The sequence below is a fragment of the Falco cherrug genome, chromosome 16 (genome assembly GCF_023634085.1).
Source record: "Falco cherrug isolate bFalChe1 chromosome 16, bFalChe1.pri, whole genome shotgun sequence".
Taxonomy (NCBI): domain Eukaryota; kingdom Metazoa; phylum Chordata; class Aves; order Falconiformes; family Falconidae; genus Falco; species Falco cherrug.
In genome coordinates this window covers 6,621,356-6,645,625 of record NC_073712.1, presented here as the reverse complement: position 1 = coordinate 6,645,625, position 24,270 = coordinate 6,621,356, and the positions used below count along the sequence as shown (strand labels likewise).

At 45.6% G+C, this 24,270-nt stretch overlaps 1 protein-coding gene across 6 annotated transcripts; it reads left to right on the top strand.

Moving 5' to 3' along the window:
• The first annotated feature begins 236 nt into the window (after nucleotides 1-236).
• ELK4 (ETS transcription factor ELK4) lies at nucleotides 237-24,176 on the top strand. Of its 6 annotated transcripts, XR_008735327.1 has the most exons (7): nucleotides 1,348-1,606; nucleotides 9,889-10,104; nucleotides 11,477-12,400; nucleotides 13,562-13,678; nucleotides 14,839-16,517; nucleotides 23,394-23,514; nucleotides 24,051-24,176. XR_008735327.1 is itself a non-coding variant. In XM_055727859.1 (6 exons), exons 3-6 carry the CDS (start codon nucleotides 9,898-9,900, stop codon nucleotides 14,935-14,937), a joined length of 1,347 nt encoding a protein of 448 aa, XP_055583834.1. In that variant the 5' UTR covers nucleotides 8,630-8,732; nucleotides 8,966-9,151; nucleotides 9,889-9,897; the 3' UTR covers nucleotides 14,938-23,275. The 6 variants fall into 6 exon arrangements, 4 of the variants coding, with proteins under 4 accessions (XP_055583832.1, XP_055583831.1, XP_055583833.1 ...); XR_008735328.1 differs by lacking the exons at nucleotides 23,394-23,514; nucleotides 24,051-24,176 and adding an exon at nucleotides 16,648-23,275; XM_055727859.1 differs by lacking the exons at nucleotides 1,348-1,606; nucleotides 23,394-23,514; nucleotides 24,051-24,176 and adding exons at nucleotides 8,630-8,732; nucleotides 8,966-9,151 and having other exon boundaries at nucleotides 14,839-23,275.
• Nucleotides 24,177-24,270: the final 94 nt, after the last annotated feature.

Below are 24,270 nucleotides of genomic sequence, written 5' to 3'. Positions count from 1 at the left end.
CGGATGAAACGCACCGAGCAGAGGTGGTGCTGGCGCAGCTAACCTTTTACCGGCATGTGCCTAGGAAACGGAAAGCTGCGTGTTTTGGCATGTGCCGTCATTGACAGTGCAGCGCTGTTTGTGTTTTGTTTTCTTCTCTGCCAATGGGTGGGAATCTAGTGGTGCAGCAGCGAGGGCTGTTTGCTCACGGGGGGGAAGCGCGGGAGCACTGCCTTCTCGGCGCTTCACCTCCTGCTCCCGATGCCTGATCCAATGGAACGCGCCTCGCTCTCCAGCGGGTAAGAGGAGTGATTTTTTTTCGGTAGGTGCCTCAGGACTGGGGCTGCTGGTCTGCAGGCCAAGGCAGCACCTTCCACCTGACCACGGATGAGCACTTTCCTGGGGACTTTGTGTGCAGGGGTCGCTGTGACGGGCTATGGTGGGGTGAAGGCAGCTGCTGCCTGTGTGGTGTCTGGCTGGTGGCGAGCCCGGAGTCACCTCACCTCCTGCCCAGCCTGGGCAGTGTGAAGGTGCTGTCCCTTTGCCACCAGCGTGCTGGGCGAGGGATGGGGATGGAGGGATGGGGATGGTGTGGGAAGGACCCAGTGATGTGGAGCTGCTGTAAGACTGCAGCCAAACCCTGCAGCTTTCCATGGGGAATACACCCAAGTGGGTGTCTTGAACTGACAGCGCAGTGCCACCTTGTTCCCCAGAAGGACATGAGCGTGTGGCAGTGCTGTTCTTCAGAGAAGGGATATTTTTATGTGCGAGTTGCTCGGCGTAGGAGGCACCTGCGAGGGTGCATCCAACCGTGGGCTTGTGCCCTGTTCCAGCCAGCCCCGACACCCTTGCCTTCACCTTGCCTGAAAACATCCCCGGTTTTCCAGGAGTTCTCATTTTGAATTTTGTTTTGTTGATGTTGTTTGTTTGTTTGTTTGTTTGTTTTGGGGGGGGGGGGGGCGATTTTAACAAATATTGTCACGTTCTGCAGCTCACTGCAGCCTAAGCCCCTTCCCCTCTCCCGAGGTGCCCCGCTGTGGCTGGGGGCCCCCGCCAGTGTGCAGCCCCGCTCACCCCACGGCCCCCCGTGCTCCGCAGGCCGAGGGGTGGGGGGGGTGTCCGTGTTGTTCGTGGCACCGACGCAAAGGCCCCCCCCCGGCGGCGCGCAGGGCTCGGGCTCCCGGCGGGGCCGGGCCGCGGGCACATGGCTGCGGGCGGGCGCTAGGCCCGGCGGACTACACTTCCCAGCGCGCCTTGCGGGCGGTGGGTGGGCAGCGCCGTCCCATTGGTCCGCGGCGCCCGCGTTCCGCGCGGGGATTGGCCGGCGGGCGCGATCGCCCCGCGCCCCTGCGGGGCCGTGGGCGGAAGTGTGGGGTACGGCGGCCGCGGAGGCTCGGCGGCGGAGGGACGGGCGCTCCGCGTCCCGCCATGTAACGCGCCGCTGCCACCGCCGCCTCCGCGCCGCTGCCCTGCGCTGCTCGCCCGGCTCCTCCCGCCCGGGATGGGGGCCCGGCGCCCGGCCCGCCGGGGGGGTGCCCGGCCATGAAGGGCGGCGGGGGAGCCGCTCCTAGCACCTGCCCGCCGCGAGGGGAACGCGACGCCCGGGGACCGGCGGGGCTCCTTCTCGGTGAGCGGGGCCGGCGCGGCGGGGGGGACGCCGGGTCCGGAGCGGCGGGGCTGAGGGGGTCCGGGCTGGGCCGGGGGGCCGCGGCCGGCGGTCACGGAGGGGCTGGGGGGCCGCCGTCTCCGGGCGGAGTGGGGGGTGCGGGCGGGGGCGGCCGGGGAGCGGGAGCGCCGGAGGGCGCAGCCCGCCTCGGGGCTTTGATCCGCGGGCGGCCCGGGCCCGGCTCCGGGGGCGGAGGGGGGGAAGCCAGGGCCGCCCCCCGTGTCCCGGGGCTCGGGGCTGAGCGGGCGGGTGTCCCCGCGCTCGGTGCTGCCTGCCCGGCCTCTCCGCCGGCGGGGGCCCGCGCCTGGCACCGAACGGCCGGGCTCTCTCCTTCCTGACTCTGCGCCTGTTTAATTATATTTATTTTATATACCTGTGCACTCAGTGCTTTGTGCGATGGGTGGGTGCCTGCCCACATCAATAAGCGCATCCACAGAGAAAGTATGCAAATGCCTGCTCTTAGGCTTTTATGATTTTTTTTTTTATGCCTGTTTACATGTACACACACCCCTCTGCGCGTACCTGTGCGTTACTTCCACCGTCCTTACCTTATTTTCACAAACTTCTCATCATCCCCACTGCGCTGCTCCCCGCGGGGGGGTGGAACCCAGAGTTCTGGCTCCGGTGGTGTCGCTTTGGAAGTGGCAGCTCCAGAGAAATACGGGAATGGCGTTGGTAGGCAAGTGCTCTTGCAGTGGGTGCGAAATCGAGGCGTTAACATTTCTTTATCTTCATCATATTCCCAACAAACACGATCCCCGCACCAGGCGCTGCCTGCCTGTCAGAGCTGCGTGTGCGTGATTTTTGTCGGCCTGTTTATTTTTAGGGTCTTCGTGCCTGTTTGTAGAGGGTAGCTGTTCCATTGTCATAGCAACCAGGCTGAGTGTATTATAAACATTATTAAAGGAAACCTTTTCTGTCTTAAATGGGACTTCCTTTTCATAATAAAGTTAGTTAGGATTGACATAAACTGTTTAACCTTTTGTTTGGGGTTTACTCCGTAGCGTGATGCAGAGACGTGACCCTTTACTTTTAAACGAGGATGCTTCTACTTTGAGCAGACGCGGTGTGTCTATTGAAGCTAATCTGATGTGCTGTTGGTAAACATTCCCCTCAGCCCTTTGTGGTGGCAGATAAGGAGGAAGCAAACGTAATCAGCTTAGAGGGGAGCTTCCACGGAAATAAGTATTTTTATGCCTTTGCTCGGAAACAATCGCATCAGTGTCAGAAAACAAGCAGGTTGCTGATCAAAGGCATTTTGCTTTTGAAGTTCACTCCCAGTTTGGCCTAAACCCTCCCATGTTCTCTTAGGTCTCATACCCTATAAAAAAAGAGGTAGAAAAGAGAGACTCTTCCTCAAATACGGAAAAGCAGGGAGATGAGGTCTGCTGTGCCTAAAACTGGCTGCACTGGGATGTCAGTCACCCTTAGCCAGGGGTGGAGGATCAGAACGCTTGTAGCAGCTGGAGGAAGAACGTGGTCTGTGCTTTGAAGTCCCCTTACTGGCTTGGTTCGAACAGGTTAAACGTTTTTCAGTGCCAGAGTGTGCTAGGCAAAACAGTGTTAGATAACAAAGGGGGCACCATCATCTCTGTGTCAAGATTCAAAAAGCCCAGAGAGCTGCTTGGCTCATCTGCCAGCTCGAGTCTTCAGCCGTGAGCACGATGGGCATCCCGATGCCGCTGTTCTCCTTCATGGCTTGTTTTCTAGTTGACTATTACTAGAGTAGAAGACATGAAGAAAGGGATATACTTATTTCTTAGATAGGAGTTGAAAAGCTGAAACTATTTGTTGTTAAAACCCAAAATATTTGCTCACACCTTAATTTCGTATAAAATGATTTTTGAGCCAAGAACCCAAAATTTATTGCAGTGTTTGTTTTAAGTAGATAAAACTGTCAAACTTGGAGTGGGATTAGGGAATGTAAACTGGAGCAGCTCTTATCATAAGGACATCCTCCAGCGTTTCCTTCCAAGGAGCTTCCTGCCTCGATAACCACGGCTTCTCCTTCAGAACAAGCTGATTTTCCTGGCTGGTTTGGAAACAACGGTGCAGTGAATGCCAGAGCCAAGAGGAAGGCAAGCATTTATTGGAGGCTAGCATGTGTTTTTCTTGTTCTTGCCTGATTTTAGTATTTACTAGGGAAGGTCTAATTCAGCGACTACTTGGAAAGCTGCCAGGGATCGGAATTTTTTAACGGTGGTGTTGCAGATGTAGAAGTCTGCATCGATAGTTAAATTCCTTGTAAGTAGTAACTTTATTTTACACGTGGAACAGGCTTTCAACAGGCAATTCACCTGTCTTTGGGAAGCATGCTAATAAGCAAGTGATAGTGACAGTAGTTATAAGTACTTTTACAATGCTCTGTGTGTTCTGGAAAAGGACTAAATACCCTTACATGCTTCCCACCACGTCGGAGTATGTGATGGGGCGATACTAGCACCCTGAACAGGCTGCTTTTGGGGCAGTAGGTTTCATATGCGTTGGGTGGCAGGCTCTTTCTAAAATAAATCAAAATGGGAAAAAATCCTAAAAGTATTAATTCAGGTGAATTGCAGCCCCAGGAGCTTGAAGATATTTCGTGAAAGGTTTATTAGTAATGGGATATTTTAAGTGCTGTGCTAATGAAATTGTTGCTTGGTTGTGTGTTGTTACTTAATTAGGTACTTCGTCAGCAGTGTTACACCTCTTTGTCCCTTGGCTAAAATAAAAAAGAATAGGGCGGCCATTTAGTTAGTTAGTTGCCTGGACAAAGACACTGAAAAACCTGATTTAACTTTGAAGTCAGCCCTGTTTTGAGCAAGGAGTTGGGCCTGTGACCTCCAGAAATCTCCTTCAACCAGAGTTATTCTGTTGTTTATTTTCTGGGAACAACTGTCAAGGCCTTGTGTCCACAGGAATATTGCACAATGCAGCGGGAGTTATTGTCTACGAATTCCTTCTGTTCACACACCATGGCCGTCTTAAACTATTAAGAAACCAGACAAATAGTTTTGCGTAGTAATGTCTAAACAGTTGGGCTTTGGTGCAGCGGTGCGGAGCGCCATGTGCTGTACGTGCAGCAAGCCCAGCTGTCCTGGAGCGGTGTGAAGGCTCGATCTGCTCGCCTGCTGAAGGTCTGACAAGCACCATGAAGTCTGAGGTCCCCAAGACCATCTCTTAAGTTACTGGTGCTGACTGTTTGTGGTTTGGTGGTGGTGTTTTTTTAACAAAGTGTTTGTGATCTGAGAAGTGGTTTCTTTGTCACCCTATGTGTTTACCTCTGCTCTGGGCTGCTTCCAAGGTCATCTTCTGAGGTGTCACTTCTGTGTAAATACCTGGGCAGCTGTAACCATGACACTTAAATACGTGGCAGTGGTGATTTTTGTCCTCCCTGTGTAACGTCTGTGTGACATCCTTTCTTTCCTTCGCACCATCCTTTGGTTCTGTGCGGGGTGTAGACCCGACGGCTTTATTCCGTCCATCTGCAGAAGTCCTCAGGCTGCAGATGTTTATAAGAGACTGTTGGAACAAACTGAGGTGACAGATTACTTGAGCTGTTCTTGGTGTTGAGTCAAAGCACAGGAAATCTGCCAGAAGACCTTGAAGACGGGGGTTAGGGCAGACCAGACCCCCCCGGTCCTGCCTCTGCTACCCTCAGGGGCTAGCTGGCTGCCGCCCCGCTGGGGCATAGTGAGGTGCCCTCTCCTTTTTGAGCACGAAGGGATGAACGCTCGAGTTTGTTTTGCAACAGTAAGTATAGCTGCTGGCCAGGGAGAGATTACCATATGCCACTTCCTAAACTGTTCCTCCTGTCTGCTGTGCCACCCAGTGATTGCGCACTCTCCTTCCACAGAAGGTGCAAAGCCTTGAGGCTCTGTAATCAAACGGATCGTGTGGAGCACGCTGTGGTGCAAGTGCGTGAGAAGGCGCTGGAAAAGATACATATCTCCTGTCCTGTGTTTTGGGGTTTTTTTTGTAAACTCAAAGCTTTGTAAAGTCAAGGCCTCAAACAGAGCTCCAGCAACCTCAAACGAAGCTGCAGCAACATGAGAAAGCTCAAGTTTGCAGCGCTTGTATTTAGAGTACTGCAGCCAAATTCTGTCAGCTACTCAGTATACTTCAAGGGTCATCCGTAGGCGTCAGAGAAGATCTCAAGACAATAATAGTGCTCTATTTTAGCATACTCATTACAAAGTATAACTGCCCTCTGCCTCTAGCAACTATTTTTTCCTTGTACTGAAATGGTGCAGAAGTGGAAGGGCCGTCGTTGCAAGCAGCAGTGTTGCCTCTCTGCCCCATTCCCTCGTCGTCTTTTCAAATGAGACCTTTTTCTTTCTCCAAGCAAGGAAAGTAACCTTCAGCAAAACGATGCTTTGCAGTGGTGTGTGCTTGTAATTATTGGCATATTCATCTTGAAGAAAAAGCAATCAAACTACCAGGCTTTTTTATGCTGACGGGGAGCTGTACTGGGAGATTGATGTCTTTTCATGAAAGGAGATGTAGTTTTGAAAGAAGTTGAAATAATGTTTATAAATCATGAAAGAAGCAATATCTCACCATTGTTAGTGTGGAGTGGGATGGTGTGCTCCTGTCCTTATCTTGATTTCTTTAGTTTCTCTAACACATGGGCCTGTAACATCTCTGGGGAGTGGGGGGTTTGGTGTATATCTCGGTAAAAAGGACAAGAGGGTCTTCTGAATTTCTTCCACTGTCAGTGCAGGAGGGGGATGCTTCTGAGTATGTGGCCCTGACCTGGTGTGGACGGGAGCCTCTGTAACAGCTGGTCCCCACGTGCCAGGGCAGCTGAAGGTGTTCTGGAAGATGTGGATAGCACAAGGAGCTTGAACCGCTGCTCGGTCCCTGCGGTTGCAAGGGAAAGGCTCGTGAAGGGCATCAGCTGCCTTCTGCCCCAGGTGCTGAAGAAGGGAGAACCTTTTTAGTGCGTTAGCCTGTTCTTAAACAAAGAGAAGTGCTCATCTTGCCTGTACTGGTTTTAATTTTACATCTTGTGTGATGGTTTTTTTTCATTCTCCTTTTTCCTGGAGAAGTAACAGTTCTTTGATGTATTCTTATGCCATATCAAAGCAACTTTAATAAAAAATGTTAAATGAGAAGCCTTGATTCATAACACAACATTATCTCCCATATACATATTATACTTTCCCAGTTACAGCTTACTTCCTGGACCCTGAAGGGGCAGTATCCACCTGTCATCCTGTTGCTTTGACCAGATTGGAGGGTTATTTTCTGCCCTTCCTCCTGTACATAATCTTCAGAAAAACTGTATACTCCTGGTTCCATTGAGGCAGCTCTCCATTGTTTCCTGTATAGGCATGCAATAAATATTTAATAGAGGGACATTTGTTCTCTCCTATGCAATATAACCTGTCCATTAACAATTCCAGAGTGCTCTCTGCTCCTTTTCTACAACAGCCAGGGAGTTAAGTAAAACTTCACCTTGTTCATGTGTCTAACGTAAGAAAGACTCTTTGAGGTAGAGGGTGCTGAGGGTATGCGATGTATCCTCCAGATGATGGACTGAATCATGACAACCCTAAAGCCTGTAAATACCAGAAGCATCAGTAGTAACTTGATCGGTCTAACACTCCAGTACGGTCTGTAACTGCCCCTGGGAGAAGGATCCTTCCAGCTGGAAAGGTGCAGTATTTGGGATTTAGGCAGCACGAACTCTTATTTTGGCAAGTGCTCCTCGGAACGTAGCTCATCACTGGGAAAGGTGATTTTTTTAAAAAAATAAAAATAATAATCTTGTGCCTTCCATCGTCTTGGTCACTCATGTGGACTGTGTCTTGTTGAACTCTGTGCTGTCAGAGTGTGGGTCTGTCAGCATTGTGCATCTCCAGCTTGATTCAAAACTGGCTTTGACCTAGGCAATAGCGCTTGACTGCGGTAGATGTTGGTGAGCTTTGAGATAAAGGGAAGCAGCCCAGTGAAATAATAGCATTTAAAGTCTGGGGTGAAATCTGCATGGATTTTCAGGAGGAGAAAAGAACCCCTTTGCCACTGTGAAATTCTGCTGCTAATCTAATTTCTATGTGATTGCCTCCCATTGCATCAGTCAGCGCTATTTGGTGCAGTGCTGCTTATGGATTTTGAAAGTGCTGTAGATAAATGTAGCGTGGGAATAATCACTCAACTTCATTTTCCTGCTCTTTCTCTGTTAACACATATCACTAGTATTGACAGCTCTGCAGAACGGTAGAATCAAGTCCTTATGTCTACACAACACCCCGTGCATGTGCATCATCCCGATGGGATAATGAGGAGGCTCCGCAGCACGTGTGCCCTCTGCGGAGCCAGTAGGCAGATGTGAAATGTTATTGGCAAATGTGAACACAAGTCCGAGGAGAAGTCCTGGAAGAGTTTGAGTGTGGTTGCCTGGCCCCGAGTTCCCGTACGGTTCAGCTGGCGTGCCACAGTACGGTGTGGGAAGAGTCTCAAAGCGCAGCATTCAGCAGCTGGTATTTTCTTAGAGTACTGTGCAATTAATTTGGGCAAGCATGGAGTTGTATGCATACAGTAATTAACGAGGAAAGCACCTTAGGCCAGCATAACAAGGTGGTGTGGGTGTCCTTCATTTTGAGATTGTTCTGTGTAATTGCAGCAATTTAGCTGACTTGATCAATGTAACATCCCTGTGTAGTCATGTAAGCATGCCATTAGGCAGGTATTCTTAAAAATAGGTTAAATGCAGTGGGCTGTGCCCAAAAAAGTACCTGCCCTAGGGCACCTTATTTAAATAAGAATGCATAGTCCTGTGTAAACTGTCAGCAGTAATCCTTTTACTGGGCTGACTAAATTCTGAAGCTCTGACTTGTAGATGTTCCCTTCCTTATATAGGGCTGGATAAATGCTGGACAGTAATGAGATTGAAATAAAAGGCTCTGGTAGCAAAGATGAACTGGCTGTCCCGACTGTATCTTAAAACTTATCCCTGCGTAGACGTGGACTTCAAACAATGTGGGCGTGGATCCTGCTTGCTGGAGTTGGACTTGATGCCTCGGGTTTGGACCTTCTGCTTGTGAATAGCGTTTGTTCGCTTGGGCTGCAGATTCACCCAGATGGAAATCCCTGTCCTCTTTAGGTTTGCCTTTACTGAGGTTTGACTGTGCGTGTGGGGGGGAAAACCAGCAAATTAGCAGTTAGTTACATTTTTAGTGTAATTCATCGTGATGGTTCTTATTGCAGGGTGTCTGGGTGTGGGGTTTTTTCATTGGAAGGAGTTTAAGTTTGCACTGATGGAACTGTTCTGTTCTGGAATAAGAGAATCCATATGGGATACTGAATTAATGTAGTTTTATCTGGTTTAATTCACAGTGTATCTTATACTTCCCTTGTGCAGACAGGATTATTAGTGTTCTGTTTAAAAATATCGGTGGAAGTACTGTAGTCAGATATGGGCAAGGAAAAACGTCATCTCTGCTGCTTGTCTGTCCTTGGATTTATACATCGACAGTTTCCCTGCAAGAAAACCACACTGGAAGTGCGTGAATCGGCTGCCAGGTACTAGCCCTAGGAAGTCTCAGCCTACATGACGGATGTAGGTAAGACATGGCAGGAGTCAAGGGAAAAGCAAAGGCAGCATTTGAAATAGTTGTATTTACTTTCATGTTTATTTTCTTAGGAGAGACAGGGACGATACCTGGAAAAGAAAGGAGATTTGGAAGAGAGGAGGTTGGTTGGTGATTGAGAGGGCTGCTTACAAAAGAGGCAGCAGAAATGTGAACTGAAGGAAAATTGGGTTGTTCTGCACTGGCATCTTCATGTAGTTTAAGCGGTTGTTTGATCTGCTCTATTTTCTTAAAGATACCGAGGTTGGAGGTGGGCGCAGGTAAGGAAAGGAGGGGGCGAGTGGGAGGTTTGATTTTTACCTGGGTGCACCTGAGCTGTTTCTCATAAAGCAGTACAAGTCAGAGTGGGTGAACATGGAACAACTTAGAAAAAAATTATTTTTTTTTTTGGGATAGTGACTCATTGCAACTTACCCAAAGTGACCTGATTTAGTTAAATGAGGCTAAATATAACCCATGTGAAAAGTACTGACATGTGGGAGGAGACGACAGCAGTTGGCTCTCAGCCTCTCTGTTCTGCAGGGAACATCTTTCACGACTGGTGACTAATAATTTTTACTCTTGCTGGCTTTGGAAATAACATCTCTGCTCCATTACCCCTTTCTAGGGAGATGAAGAAAATGCGCCGTTCCTAATCTGTTGCTTCTTGTCTGCCTTTCTGAATTTCAGCTTACTGCTATGGACAGTGCTATCACCCTGTGGCAGTTCCTCCTCCAACTCCTCCAAGAGCCTCAGAACAAGAATATCATCTGTTGGACCTCCAACGACGGGGAGTTCAAACTGCTGCAGGCAGAGGAGGTGGCCAGACTCTGGGGAATCCGCAAGAACAAGCCCAGTATGAACTATGATAAACTCAGCCGTGCTCTCAGATACTATTACGTGAAGGTAACAAAGTCCATAAATCCACCTCAAATCCTTATCCATCTTACAGCTTCTGCCTAATGAGCTTTGTTTCCTTTTCCATTCTCTTCAAGGGGATAGGTGTCACCAGGCTTAAGGTGTACCAGTTTATGTTTAAAGGTGTTTTTTTCTTCTGTTTATCATTTGTGCTGCATTTCCTCCCCGGCGGTTATTTTATAAGGCTCTAGATAGCTTTGCGCAATGTTACGTTCTTTGATTTAAGTCTTTGCTAATACCAGTCTGTCTTTGAATGATAATCCCCTTTCCAAAAGCACACACCCTTGCAAGTGTTAAAATCCTCAACACTCCAGTTTAAGCAACAGAATGATGCCGATGATTGAGAATAGTGAATATTGCACCACCTTGAGATCTTTTCTGCAGTTGCCTCTATGAAGGGGCCATCAAAATGAGGATTTTCAGTGAAGCAGCCCGAAGTATTTTCCTTTTTCTCCATGTATTCAGAATTGCACCTCTCCAGCAGAGTAAGGCGCTTTTCTTGTTTAGCTGTTGTCTTCGAATAACTTGCGAGGGCCTTTTGTAAGTGCACAGGTAACGTCAAAAAGCAGAACTAGAACCACCATGTGGGAGGCTCTCACCTTCGTTCCAATAAGCCGTTTATCCCACAGCTGTTATTGTGTGGGTGTACCAGCTAAAAAATAAAACACTGTTTCTGAGGAACCTGTCAGTTTGTAGCAGGTGGTGTGTTGCTGGGAGTTTATTATTGGGTAGCACAAATCTGACTTTTACTGAGGACTCAGTAATAATAATTGTATGATAAATTAGAATCTTCTTAGGTCCAAATTGCGTGTGGCATTTCACTTGGGAGCAAAACAAGTTCGACATGCTGGTTTGTGGTATTGAAATAGCTGATTAGCCTACATAGCCTGCTGACTAGTTCAGCTACTTACTTTCTTTTATTCTCATCTTATTAAGAATAAACGTGGTTTGATTTGAAGTCTTAGCTCTCAATTCTGCCCACTTGTAAGCTTGAATTCTGCAGGTTCTCTTGTTAGGTTATGCTTACTGCACCCGGGTCAGTGTTCTTTGATGGGGGTAATGGGTCATTTTTGTTTCATAGCTGCTCTTTTAAAACATGTTAAACAGAATTACTTGGCAGTTTTAAGGCTGCTTTTAGTGTACTTAACCTCAGGTTAAGCTCACCTGTTGTGGTGTTCTGTCTGGAGGTGATACTTTGAGAGCGTAACTGAACTGCGGGAATGCAGTGTGTTTTTAAAAAAGAAAAACCATTTTTGATGAAAGATTACGGACTATCCAATTCCTGTCTATTTTAGGCAGTGTTGGTAGGGAGAAAATTAATCCGAAGAAGGTCTAAACATGTGTATCTTCTTACCCACAGAATATCATTAAAAAAGTGAATGGTAAGAAGTTTGTGTACAAGTTTGTTTCTTATCCGGAGATTTTAAATATGGATCCACTTGTCGTGGGCCGTATAGAAGGAGACCCTGAAATGACTGGTTTTGCGGAAGTTAGCAGTGCTCCAAAGGATGTGGAAAACTGTGGGAAGGAGAAGGCTCAGTCATGTGCTAAATCCTCCAGCCGCAATGACTATATCCACTCAGGCTTGTACTCCTCTTTTACTCTGAACTCCCTGAACTCTTCCAGCGTAAAACTCTTCAGGTCCATCAAGATCGAGAATCCAGCTGAGAAACTGGCAGAGAAGAAACCCGCTCAGGATCCAACCCCCTCCGTCATCAAGTTTGTAACCATGCCCTCCAAAAAGCCTTCGTCTGCCCCCCTGGTCTCTACCCCTTCAACGCTCTCTGCCACTTCCACTGCTTCTCCCGCTTCGATCGCATCCTCTCTTCCCATGGGATCGGAAGAAACTCTCCAGACATTGGAGACGCTTGTTCTACCCAAGTTAACTGTCCCTGAAGCTCCAGCACCTTTGCCAAACTTAACCACCAGCTTTACCCCAACTCCACCCATATCCTCAGTTTCTCCCACTCTGCAAGTTCCTTCCACGCCCCCGTCGCCGCCCCTGAGCTCTAATCCTGACCTGGACATTGACACGGACATAGAGTCCGTGGCTTCTCAGCAGCTGGAGCAAGCTCAGAGCCTTCAGCATCAATCCCCAGAGTCCAAAGAGCAGGATTCATCTGTGCTGGAGAAGGAATTTGCCAATCACCTCTCCAGATCTAAAAAACCCAAAGGGCTGGAGTTGGCTCCTACTCTCGTCATTACAGGCAGCGATCCAAGTCCACTGGGAATTCTGAGTCCTTCTCTCCCCACTGCTTCTCTTACTCCAGCACTTTTCTCTCAGGTAACCTAATTCCCTTCCTGTTTTTTGTTGCTTTTTCTTAAAGTAACAATAGTGGTTATGTTATATTTTAAAACAGTAAGGGAAGGCGAGTGGAAAATGAATAGTCAGTAGATTGTGTTTGGAGCTCTGAAACTCAGGATGTCACTCCCTTTTTTTTTTTTTTTTTTTTAAATAAAACATAAATTTTATTCATAATCGGTATGAGCTTCCCCTTGCAAGTGTGCCCAAGCGGTGTGTCAGCCGTACGTGTCTGTACAGTGTTAGCATGTGGAGGCAAAACCCGGACCAGCACCAGCAGGATCCTTTGTACAGCTTGCCAGGGTGATACTGAATTATTTCAAAAACCCTAAACCCTGCCCTTCTCCTCCAGGCTGAATCTGAAAATACTTTAAAAATAGAGAACCACGGAGGTGTCTGTTTAGCAGCTTTTACTTGGTTCAGTAGGCATTTACTTAAGACCAGAGTATTGGGATTTAACAGGAGTAAGAACAGCTGCTTAATTTGGTTGTTATCTTTGTGTGGGAAAGGAAAGCTTTTATGCCTCATGGAAGATTTGGAAGAGAACTGAATCCAACCAGGCTGTTAAATTGTTCTGTATATATTTAATCTCTGTCCTGTAATAAATAGGAATTTGAGTGAAACTGTAGGGAAACTGCTGATTAAACACTGAAATGGCTGAAGACAGGGGAAAAAATCAAGTGGAGTCGCTTTTTTGGCACCCTTCAGAGTGCTTGGCCTGTGAACCCAGATCATCCCAAATACTCAGAAGCCAGATGGAAATGTCTTCTGGTGTGGCTTAGGTTGTCGGTGTCACCCAGGCCACGCGGGTGCCCGCTGTCTGCTCTTTTGAAATTCGTAGGCTGAGTTTTCCAAAGTCGTGTGCCGGATGGCAGGAGCAGCCGATCCGCTGTAGGTTACAGCGGGATGGGATCTGGCAGCCGTTGGGAAAAGAGGGCTGGTTGCTCAGCCAGAGCTGGATGGCTGCTGCTGGGGTTTGAAGGGAGGAGGAGGAGGAGGAGGTGGGAGGAGGCGGAAGGGGGGAATGGGAGTTGCTGAAATTGGGACCCAGCCCTCTGCAGCTGCAGGAGCTGGGATTGTTGGGGCCGGATTGACACGTGCTCTGCCTTACTGGCCACAGCTGACTCCTTGCGTGTTTTGCAGACTCCCATCTTGCTGACCCCGAGTCCCTTGCTCTCCAGTATTCACTTCTGGAGTACTCTGAGCCCGGTTGCTCCCCTCAGTCCTGCAAGGCTGCAAGGTGCTAATACACTCTTTCAGGTAAGTGCCAGCAGGTTTAGCCAGGCTCTCCGTGCTTTTCAGTGCCTTCCTCAGCAGACCCACAGGAATCAGCCCAGATATCTCACGTAGACACAAAACAGTGATCTTTCAGTTTTCTACCCCCTATATTAGCTTTTGAGAGCGTTGAATTTTAGTGTTTACCCAGATTTATTTAAGTATATTGTAAATATTGGTATTTCAGAAATGCGTTAAGTTAATAACAGGCTGTGTTGGAGTTAGACATTTTTATTTTAGGTTTGTCCTTCCCATAAAACTTGCCTTCCTGTAACTTCACTGGTTGAGATTTTCCTGGAAATTTCATTTTGCTACGGTATTGCTTGTTTTAATCATTTGGTAACAGTCTCTTCTGTTGAAAGACATTAAATCTTGCCACTAGTGAGAAGGAAGACACTGTGCGCAATCTGTGTGGCAATATATAGCACAGTTCTTTCAGATCTGTGTTCTGCTGTTTTCTGTTGTTTGGAAATTCTCAGCTTCACTCTTTTTATTAAATTTTTTTTGTTTAACTAATATATAAGAAAATAAGTCCCCTGTTTTTTAAAAAAATATATGTATCTTTTTAATTGTAATTACTCACGCTCTTCCTTCACCTTCCACTTTGGAACTGGGATACCCGCGTCTGTTGCCTGAGTTTGCTTAGGCAAAGGGTAAAATTTAACAAGTTGTCTTTTGGGTTTGTGTCTGTCATCTCTGTGGAGATGAAGGAAGGAGCTTATATGTGAGGATAGGAATTAAACAAGTAGGTCTGAAAATGCACTGGACATTTTTCTCTATAAATAGGTGATAATTAACTGAAGAACAATGTAGACCGTGGTTTCCCAACAGCCTGTTAAAGTCACCTACCGGTTCAGGATGCAGGCAGCGCTCAGTGCAGAGGTTACGGACTGGGTCCTCCTGGTGGCACTGGTTGTGACAGATGGATTGTTGCAGTCTGTTATACAGTGGCATTTAAGAAGTAAATTACTTGGGGGAAGCCAAGAAGTTTCTTTGAAAGTTTGGGGGTTTTTCTTTGTTGTGTGGTGGTGGTTGGTTGGTTTTCTTTTTGTTTCCCCGGGGGGGAGCGTCTACATGCAGAGATACGAGAGGAACAGTAAATTAATAACGGCCTCTTCCCTAATCATTTTTGTTTTGTCTCTTAGTTTCCATCCGTGCTGAACAGTCATGGCCCATTTACTCTGTCTGGACTGGATGGACCCTCTACCCCTGGCCCGTTTTCCCCTGACCTACAGAAGACATAGCACATGAACTCATGGAAAGGACATATTGGCAAGCAAGGGAAAGATATGACACTTGTATTTAACCATGTTTTTTAAACGAGCAATTTATAATTCTACAGAGATTATCAACAATCATAGTTTTTGCCATTCCCAAATGAAATGCCTTTTTTGCAAAATTCCCTTTTTTGAAGACCCAGGTTGGGAATGTATATGCAAACGCCTTAATAGGAGCTGAAGCTCCGGTCTCTTCTCTTCCCTCCTCGGTTTGGAAGACTTCGCTATGGTTAAAGGGAGTTTCGGTTGGTGTGGCAGTAACTGAGTCTGCACCGATGGCAGTAAACGGTATCAGAGAAGTCTTTTCTCTGTGACTCTTGGAAAAACCCTCTGTTCTGCTTCCTGTGCTTGGCAAGAAGAAATCTAACGGTGATCGAAGCTGGCATTCCAGGAAATGCTTGGGAAAGGGGTGTGTGCACTCAGCTTTGCCTTGGGGGCTAGTAACTTCTGCAGCGACAAAACAGCCCGCCTCTCTTCTGCTGTAAAAACATCTTGTCTTTTTGCAGGGAGAAATTTTCAAGGAATATTCAATGATTGTGTTACTGAGATAACGGACAATTTTTGAATGGCATTGTATACCGCCAGACCAGCCCCTCGGAGAAGCTGTCTGGCTAGCTTCTGGATGCTTCCCTGCCCTCCCTTCGGTGAGGAGGCGAGGTCTGGAGACAAATGAATGGTGGGATTAGTTCCTTTCAGTTCTCAGAAAGTTTTGAATGCTGAAGTCCAAACATTTCTTGTGCCAGAGACCTGTTACAAAGCCTGTAATCTCACTGCTAGAAGATTAGCAGGATGGTGGATTTGACGTGCGGTTTTGAGGGTGTGTCGTTTTGGTGAGGTTGCTGCCTGATGCTAGAGTTTCAGACCCAAACAGTGGGCGAGAACACTAACGTCCCACCGTTAACGTTACTGCTCTTTTCCCACAGTTGAAGTGGAGACGCTCCTCTTCTACCAGCTCTTATCTCAAGTTTCGCATTAGGTCTGTTGCTTTATTTTTTTAGTATCTGAGGAAGCACCGGACCCAAAATAAGTGAGGCTCAGCGTGAACAGCTAGCTGAGAGGGGTATCACGGCATATCAACCTTCTGGTAAATTTGCGCTTGCATTCCTGTTCTTGGTGGCCATGTTTGTATGGATTAACGCAAGGTTAGTTTCCCAAGCTGTTTGAAACGCTGACGAAATGAAATTTGTAGTTAGATTTTTATACCTCAGGAGGCCTTTTAAGAACACTGAGGAATGAAAGAAGAGAGACTCGCCTCTCACGGCCCCTCGGAGGCTGGATGTCTCGCTCTGGTGGCGCTGGATGGTGTGCCCCTCCACTTTGGGCATCTGACGTCAGGCAGCAGCTTCTGTTTGCTACTCTGTACATAGAGTCAATGACGTAAGATAATCTTCTCCATAAAATACCCACTAGAAAACAGGTGGAGACCGTCTCTTTCCTTTGGCATCCTCACTGGCTGTCTTCAAAGTTTTAATGAGCAGAGGAAGATTGTACCTTTACAGCAAGAGGAGCTGACAGTGTATGCTGTATATATTGCACCTGTCTTATGGGTAAGCGGTGAACTCGAGCTTTGCAGAGTTCTCCTTTTGCCACTTGTGCAGGCTCTGAATTCACTTTAAAGCGTATGACAATAACCCAAGACTTCATTCACTGCAGTGATGTCATCTTTCTATATTCTAGCATTGAAATATGTAAACCACTTAGTATGTATGTTCCTGACATGACACCTGAGGCAGGTGGGTGTGATGGAGTTGCTTTTTGGGCATTGTTCATCCAGAAAATCCCCTGCCAGGTGGGAGGTGGGAGAGTATGCCTTCTTTAGGTGGATGTAGCAGGGAGTAAGCTCACGTACTGAACCGTCTTCCTGCCCGGTTATGTCAGAGGCATAATTCTGCTTTGCATTTTAGACATCAGCAGATGCAGGATAAAAGTTCCTGTGCCAGCAGCTCTTAAAATGACAATGTGCAATATTGACCTTTTTATTATTATTTTTTTTAAAATGCAGGAAGAAAGCTGCAGATCATAATTAAGAGCAGGCATCTGGAATTTTCTGGTTTGCATGATGGCTTATGAGTCTGCTCTAGAAATATATATATAGCTATATATAAATAGCAGCACTTTTGATGGTTTTGATGGTTTTGATGGCCAATTTTATGCCCACCAAGTGCGTGGACTTGAGAGCAACATTGCAGACTAGGATTAGAATTTAAAAATAATTACTGAGCACTAAAGACTTGCAATTTAATTGCTTCCTTTTCCTTGTCCCCTATGGAGAAAAGCCAAGTTTATTTGTTTAAAAGTTGTGTATGTGCACACGTGCACTTAATTCTTTGTAAACTTTATCACTTTCAGCGTAGGTATGCAAGAGAACCAAATGCTAACGTAGCTTGTCACTTGTGCTTGGCCTGGTTTCATGCCTCTTCTCCAAGTAGCTTTGGAAGATTGCACGGCCGTAGTGGGCTGGGGAGATGCGCGTTCGCCACCGGGGATGCCTTCTTCAGAGAAAGCTGGTATGAAATGCAGCCTGTACGTGTTGGTTTCAGTCGGGTCATATCCAGCTTCCTGACAGGTAGCGCTGAGGAGATGGTTGCTTTTGCTTCTTGAGCACCTGGCTAGGAAAATAACAGTCCCGTGTAGGATTATAATCTCAGGAGGCACTTGGGAAAGCGAGTTGAAAGGGGAGGGGAGGTGGGAGAGGAGCGGCTTGCTGCCTTTTCTCCATTACAACTTTCAGGTCACTTAAGGTAATATTATCTTGTATATATGCTGCCTCATTAAACACGCATTTACTGACAAGTATATTACAGCCACCTTTTTTGGATCGCGTTCCTGACAGCACAGCGTCGCTGTGACTTCTTGGAGCTTGGTTCTGTGAATTGCTGGTACTCTACCAGCTCGCTGCAGAAGCAGTTTGCAGCTCGTTACAACTTGTTTTTAATTTAGTGTAGGGAAGTAGGGGTTAATATAGGCTCTTTTAATTGTCATGGTAGCAGTCTGTAATATGGGTATAGTACCGTGTTGGTTTGAAAAAAAAAAAACAAACCCGCAGCATTACAGAAACATTTTGTTACAATTTGTGTTGCTGAAGTAGCCATGGTATTGTTGAATGCTTGATAATATTTGCATCGGTTAATTCATAGATGGTGGTAGAATTAGACTGGATGAGCATGGAAGCTGAACATCTGTCTTGCTTCTGGAAATTTCTATGTCACTGCTGCTGTATAATAGTACTGCAGTTGGAAAGCTTGCACTGCTGGTGCTGCGTGTGCTACGTCTGGCTTTTTTTGACATCCTGAACTGTCAGGATGCCACTGGCAACACGTGCTGCTAGCAGAAGTAATCCACGGAAAGCAGAAACGTGTTAATAATACCTATGGTTGTAGAACCGTATTTGTTCTGTCTTACCTGTTTCCAGAGAATGTGATCCTAGTAACGAGGGTGATGGAGGAGAGTTGGGTTTTTTTTCTTAACAGCAGCTTAGGTCTAGATTCTTCTTTCAGAAATTGGTCTTCAGCAGCGATGGCTGAATGTAATTCCTATGCACTGTCTTTGGCACATTCAAGTTGCATTTTGCAATAGGTCAGGAAGTGATAAAGTTCCTTGAATTTGAGAATTCGTTGTTTCAACTTAGAGCATCCTAAGACATCAGTGTCCATGCAATCTCTGGTACAATGGAGCATGCGTTCTAATACGAGAGGCTTTGGCAGTTCAGTGGTTTGTTTGGGATAATTTCTCCCTCTGATATGTTTTCAAACCTCAGATACCTAGCAAATAGATTCTTCTTGGGTTTTTATAGTGTTTATTCTAACCACAGTGAAGGCTGCTTATGTGCGTATCTTCCTTTACACAGCTTTTCAAAGTGCAGTGAGGCACGTTAATGTCAGATTCCCTCATGAGTTCAACTTTCACGTGAGAACTTCTGCAGGTTGAGATGGGATGAAAGAGCTAGCCTAGCGCTTTGGTGCAGTTTCTCAGGTGAGCACAGGCACGCAGAGTTCTGATCCGCTTCTGTAGCGTTTTTCTAGTGCTGAGGTCAGAGCCCACAGTTCTGACAGTCTGCAGGCTACCCGTGGTTTATTCATGTATCTTTTAGTTACCTTTTGCTACTGTTTTATAGCATTTTTTGTATGTACTCATGTTTTACTATACGATTTAACCTCTTCCATTTTTAATGCATATTTGTTTACAAGACACATCTCAGTGTTGTATCAAGAGGCTATCTTGGTATTGCCAGTTATGAAAATAAACTACGTCAGTAGTTAAGGAACATTGTCAAAGTCGACAAGTGTTTTAAAACTTGATGCTTGAGTTTTGGGTGTCCATAACGATTTTGTTCTGTTTTGTTCCTTAGTTCTCCTGTGTAAGAAATAGACGTAACTTCTGGCCTCTGAGGTCATGGGTATGGATAATTTTATTTTCTCTTGGTAATCACGTAGCACGGCATTGCAAACAAACAGCCCCAGCCCCACAGGACCTTACGCTTGGCAGATAAGTTGAAAATCCATTAGATTTGCAATCGTGTTGCTTAGAAGCTGTTCAGAATGTTTTAATGAGGTATAGTGTGTCTTGCCTAAACAGGAATTTTTATGGTTTGATTTGAATTTAATTAAACAGTAATTGGCAATGGCTGCTGTTTAGTCTGAACAGTATTAGCAGATCTGCTTAACGTGGAAGCCTGTGGCTATTGCCGTCAAGTTGAGTGGTGGTTAATATGCGACATGCTAAAGTTGATCTGCTGAAATCAGAGGCTGTCAGATGAAGATTAAAAGATAAAATGCGGTGGTGGTTGTTTTACACAGTCCTTAGGGCTATTACTGCAAAAGGCTTTGTCGTGGATCAGCATCCGTGGATGTGGCATTAGTATGGACTGTGTAGGAGCCCTTCCTAAGAGCTGATTCAGGACAAAGAATTTTTGATGGTAGAACCACCCATCTTGTCTCCACAGCCTGCTTTTGGTCATAAGGATGTAATACAGGAGCTACCAAGCGGCAGTAACGGCAGCGCTACCGTATTTCTGCGATCCGTCGTTATCAACAGCCCTTCTGTTGCATGTCCCGACTGGCCGGGTCCCGTCTTAAGCAGAAGGGTTAAAGCTTTGGCTTTGGGTGTCTGGTGGATCCTGAACTGAGGGATAGTATTCTTGCTTTTATACAAAGAACAAACAAAAATAAGGGAGAATATGTTCACCGTGGAATGTTGATTCTTTTTGGAGGGATAGAGCATTGCTGGCCGTAACCATGCTTTGCCAAAAAAACGCCCGTGTGACCCGCAAGGTAAGAAAGCTGGGCAGGGCCCGGTGTTTCTTCTTGAATGTGTATGTTAATGTATTTCCCTTTGGAGATTGCAAGATGTCCGCTTCCTATAAATTATTCTACAAAAAAAAAAAAAAAGTTTTTTTTTTAAAAAAAAAAGTAAAACGGACTAGAATTTATTTTTATTTACCCCCTCCCAAAGAATGTAGTAGAAGACTTGGACTGTGGAGCTGTTCCAGACATCTGATAAAAAACATACTTGGAGAGCTGAGGACTTGGGTTTTCGATGCAGTGTTTGATGGAGGCTGGAATGGCTATCTCCACGTGAACATCCGTGTGTGCACACGCTCGCTGCCTCGGAGGATGTGTGTTCCTTACGTAGGCTGCCTTCTAGACGTGTATCAGTCACGCTTCCCGTGTACACTCAAAGCAAATGCTGCACTATGCAGTTGCCACTTTTAAATGTTTTGCACATGCTGGTGAGGTTTTGGGGGGCTTTTCTGTTTGTTTTTTTTATGTAGTACTTCAATCAGTTATACCACAGTGTGGACTAATTAATTGCCAAAGGTTATTTTTAAATGCATCTTTGACGTTGTTGTATGCCACATCTAAAAAAAAAAAAAAAAAAAGTCTTAAATGTGTCTGAATCGTTTTGTGTTCATGGAACAAAAGTTTGGACTTCTTTTTTTACTTTCAAACACTCTGTTGAGACCATGTGTTGCAGAAGGTTTTCATCTCAAAGTAGGGTTTTTTAGCAGGGGGTGTAACAGGATAACTTACGAACCTTTGGAAGACGGGGGTCTTTTAATGGAGACGGGGAATGAACTGTGAGCAGAGAGGGGAGGAGAGGCTGGAAGGCGTTGTGTTCGGAGCCCATTTCAGTCCTTGAGCAGTACACGCAGCAGTGCTGTACTAATAACTGGAAGCCGTTGGGGTTTATTTTTATTTTGTTTGGGGTTCTTTTTTCTTTTTTTTTCCTTTTTTTTTTTTTTTTTTTTTTTTTTTCCTTAACACAGGAAGGCTTTGAGGATGGCCTCTGCATGGTTCCTAGTGTGTGCTGTGTGCTGGGGGGGGGGGGGGGGGGGTTACGATACCTGGGTTTTGCTCTAGACTCCTTGAGATGTGTTGTGTTTTTTTGGCTAGCATGTCTTAAATCTTCAGGCTTTGAAACTGCTTTATAGAATTGTGTTGACTTTTTGTTCTGCTGTTGTTCAGTTGCACAGAGTTTTATATATATGATGTACTAGTTTTAACGTTAATTCTCTGTGAACAGGGTTGAGATTATTCATTGTAGTTAAAAAAAAAAAAAAAGTTGTATTCTAAAACTCCCTTTTAAAAATCTTGTTTGTATTCTGTTGCAGTGTTACCAGATGGCCTTATGTACGTCACAGTGTTTTGTGATAAGTACAGTAGCACATTTAATGCTTATCTCCTCCCCCCCCCCTCTGTTTTTATAGCTGAGAAGTATATTCTGAATAATAGAGGTGAATAAATGGGAAAATTCTAGCAGCATGTACGGTAAGGAGAGTGGTTGTCTCCACTAATGTATATTAGGGCAGCTGGAATTAATCTGGGACTGAAACGACTCTGAATAGGGATCGTTAACCAGCATGAGACTTTGTCTTGGGAATTCTGAGAATCTTTGCACGAGCTGATGGCAGATGTGAATCGTATGCCAGAAGCTTGTAAATCAGGATAGATCCGTTGGCTTCACTGCGACTGGTCTAACTTACAGCGGCTGAGAATCTGGTCTGTGCAGCGTCTTGCCTCTGGCTCAGATGGAGTCAAGGGAGGGAAGCTGAAGTTTAAATTTTAGAGAACTTAAGCAACCTAATCAGCTGTAGTAATGTGTGACAGTTGTTACTCTGTTTGTTTTTTAAAGTGCACATCTGTTCTGGAAAGTGACTTTCAGACGCCTTCAGTGTTTTACTCCTCGATTGAATTTTTAGGTTAACCTGGGTTCTTTGCAAATCAGCAAGAGGATGTCTGCAATGTTTTTTATACTACAGCAGCTCTGACCTCTCTGCTTGGGGCAGACGTTCGTGTCAACTAACTTACTCCTGACCTCTGGAATGGATTCCATTTTACTTTCCCGTGATTTTAGTAGAACTGTCAGTGGTAAAAATTACATTGAAAGCAGCAGAGAGAATGTTTTCAGTTACTCTTTCCAGAACAGAATTGCATTTTTATTTCTATATATACACATATATATATAGTACCAAGTTAAGAGACAAAGCAAGTTATGTTGTAGTGAGTGTCTTAACTTCCTACACTGGAGACTTTTTCTAGACACAGTCTTTTAGAGACAACTGTAATCTCACACCGCTTTGGTGCTCTCGTTACAGTTGGGTAAACTTGCCTGGGAGAGAATAGCTTCTCAGTCTAACTTTTTTTGAAAGTAATACCTTATAATAAGAGTATCTTAATGCCATTGTGTTAAAAAAAAAATAAATGCTGGTATGTAATGCAAGTACATAAATAGCCAAAGTTTTCAGTAATTGTTCAGTGTTACTAAATTTGCTTTTTGTTTAACCTTCCAAGATAACACACTAGGAAGACCTTCAGCATGTTGATAGCATTTTGAAAAAAAAGTCCGATCAACAAGATTCTAGCAGATATGCAGTTATTTGAGCACATTTCAGGTTTGAATACAATTTGGAGGCAAAACTTACTTTAGAGGAAGCGCACTGTAATGACACTTCAAAGCAACAAATGCTGCTTTTAAATAGTGGCGTATTGGCAGTTGTTATTCAAACATAGTGAAGGTCTTTCCTGAGAAATCAGGTGACTTTTCTATTGCTTCGATTTTTGTGCAAAAAAAAAAATTTAAAAAAAATCAATGTATTGCAATCTTTTTTAAAAATGGGGTGGGAATAGTTAAAGAAAACTATTTTATGTAAGAACTGACAGAGGGATTTGCTTTGTATAATGCAAGCTGGCTTTAAAAAAGCATTGTAGCAAATTATTCAAGTCGATCATATGTTAATAGTTATGTGCAACCAGACATGCAAAACAATTGTATTTTTTTAAATAAATATTTTTAACAAAGTTGCTGATCTTTTGACTGGTTTGGTTTTTTTAGTTGAGGAAATTGAAAGTTACAGCTGCAGGGCAGCTTGTTTTGTGATAATGAGGGAGTTCATCAGACCCTGAGCTAACCCTGTCCCTTCGCAGCATCACGGGCTCTCCCGCATCTTGCTTGCACCGAGACAGAGGTGGAGCTGCTCGTGCTAGCTGGCTGCACAATCTCGTCGCCAAACCAGGAACTATTCTCTTCTGGTGAAAACTGCCTTTGGTGAGTAGCTCTGTGTTATATATAGTGCCGACAGCAAAGTGGAGATCTGAATTGTCTAGTACGCTTCTAACGAGAAACGCTGTTCTGGCGATAGCGTTTAGCTCTGTATTACCAGTCTGCGAGGACATCATAAGAAGAGACTTGTTTTAATAGCGGACAGTCCCTGATGTGATACATACGTAATCTGAGCAGCCTTCTTTAAAAATAAACTCCCTTCTTGTATTGTTTCATGCTCATTTCCTCCGTAGAGGGATGGAGAGAATGGTGTCATGGTGGGAGGGGCTCTATTAGTGACAGATGGGGGGGTTATTGCTGCAAACGGGTTTTGCAGTATCCTTTTTTTTTTTTTTTTTTTTTTTTTTTTTTTTTTTTTTTGGTTTGGGTGTCTCAAGGAGAGTAACAGTGGCATCCTGTGGTGCTCGGCGAGAATTACAGCACGCGCTGCCCTGGGTGGGAGGCGGGGGGCCTCCTGCAGTCCAGGGATGAGTTAAGCCCAGAATTCAACTGCATTTACTCCCTTCTTGCATTGCACTCAGCTTTAGGTGCACACAGTAAATGCAACAAGTTCACTCCCTTGAGGCTTTCTACGGAACCGCCCGTGGGAGCTTGCGAAGATACGTTGTGGAAGGTAAGATCTACTGACATGCTAAAAGCAGTTTGAAGTTGAACAGCCCTTAGTCTGAGTTTGAAAGCTAGAACTGGTGAAGGGAGCAGCTGATAGTCTTGCCCAGAAACAGCTGAAGTTACCTCAGTCCA

Bases quoted from the DNA above. Each gene is read 5' to 3' on its own strand.
- ELK4 (XM_055727857.1), top strand. From the start codon at position 9,898: ATGGACAGTGCTATCACCCTGTGGCAGTTCCTCCTCCAACTCCTCCAA. The intron at 10,105-11,476 runs GTAACAAAGTCC...TCTTACCCACAG, and splicing joins TCAGATACTATTACGTGAAG to AATATCATTAAAAAAGTGAA. The intron at 13,679-14,838 runs GTAAGTGCCAGC...TTTGTCTCTTAG, and splicing joins GTGCTAATACACTCTTTCAG to TTTCCATCCGTGCTGAACAG.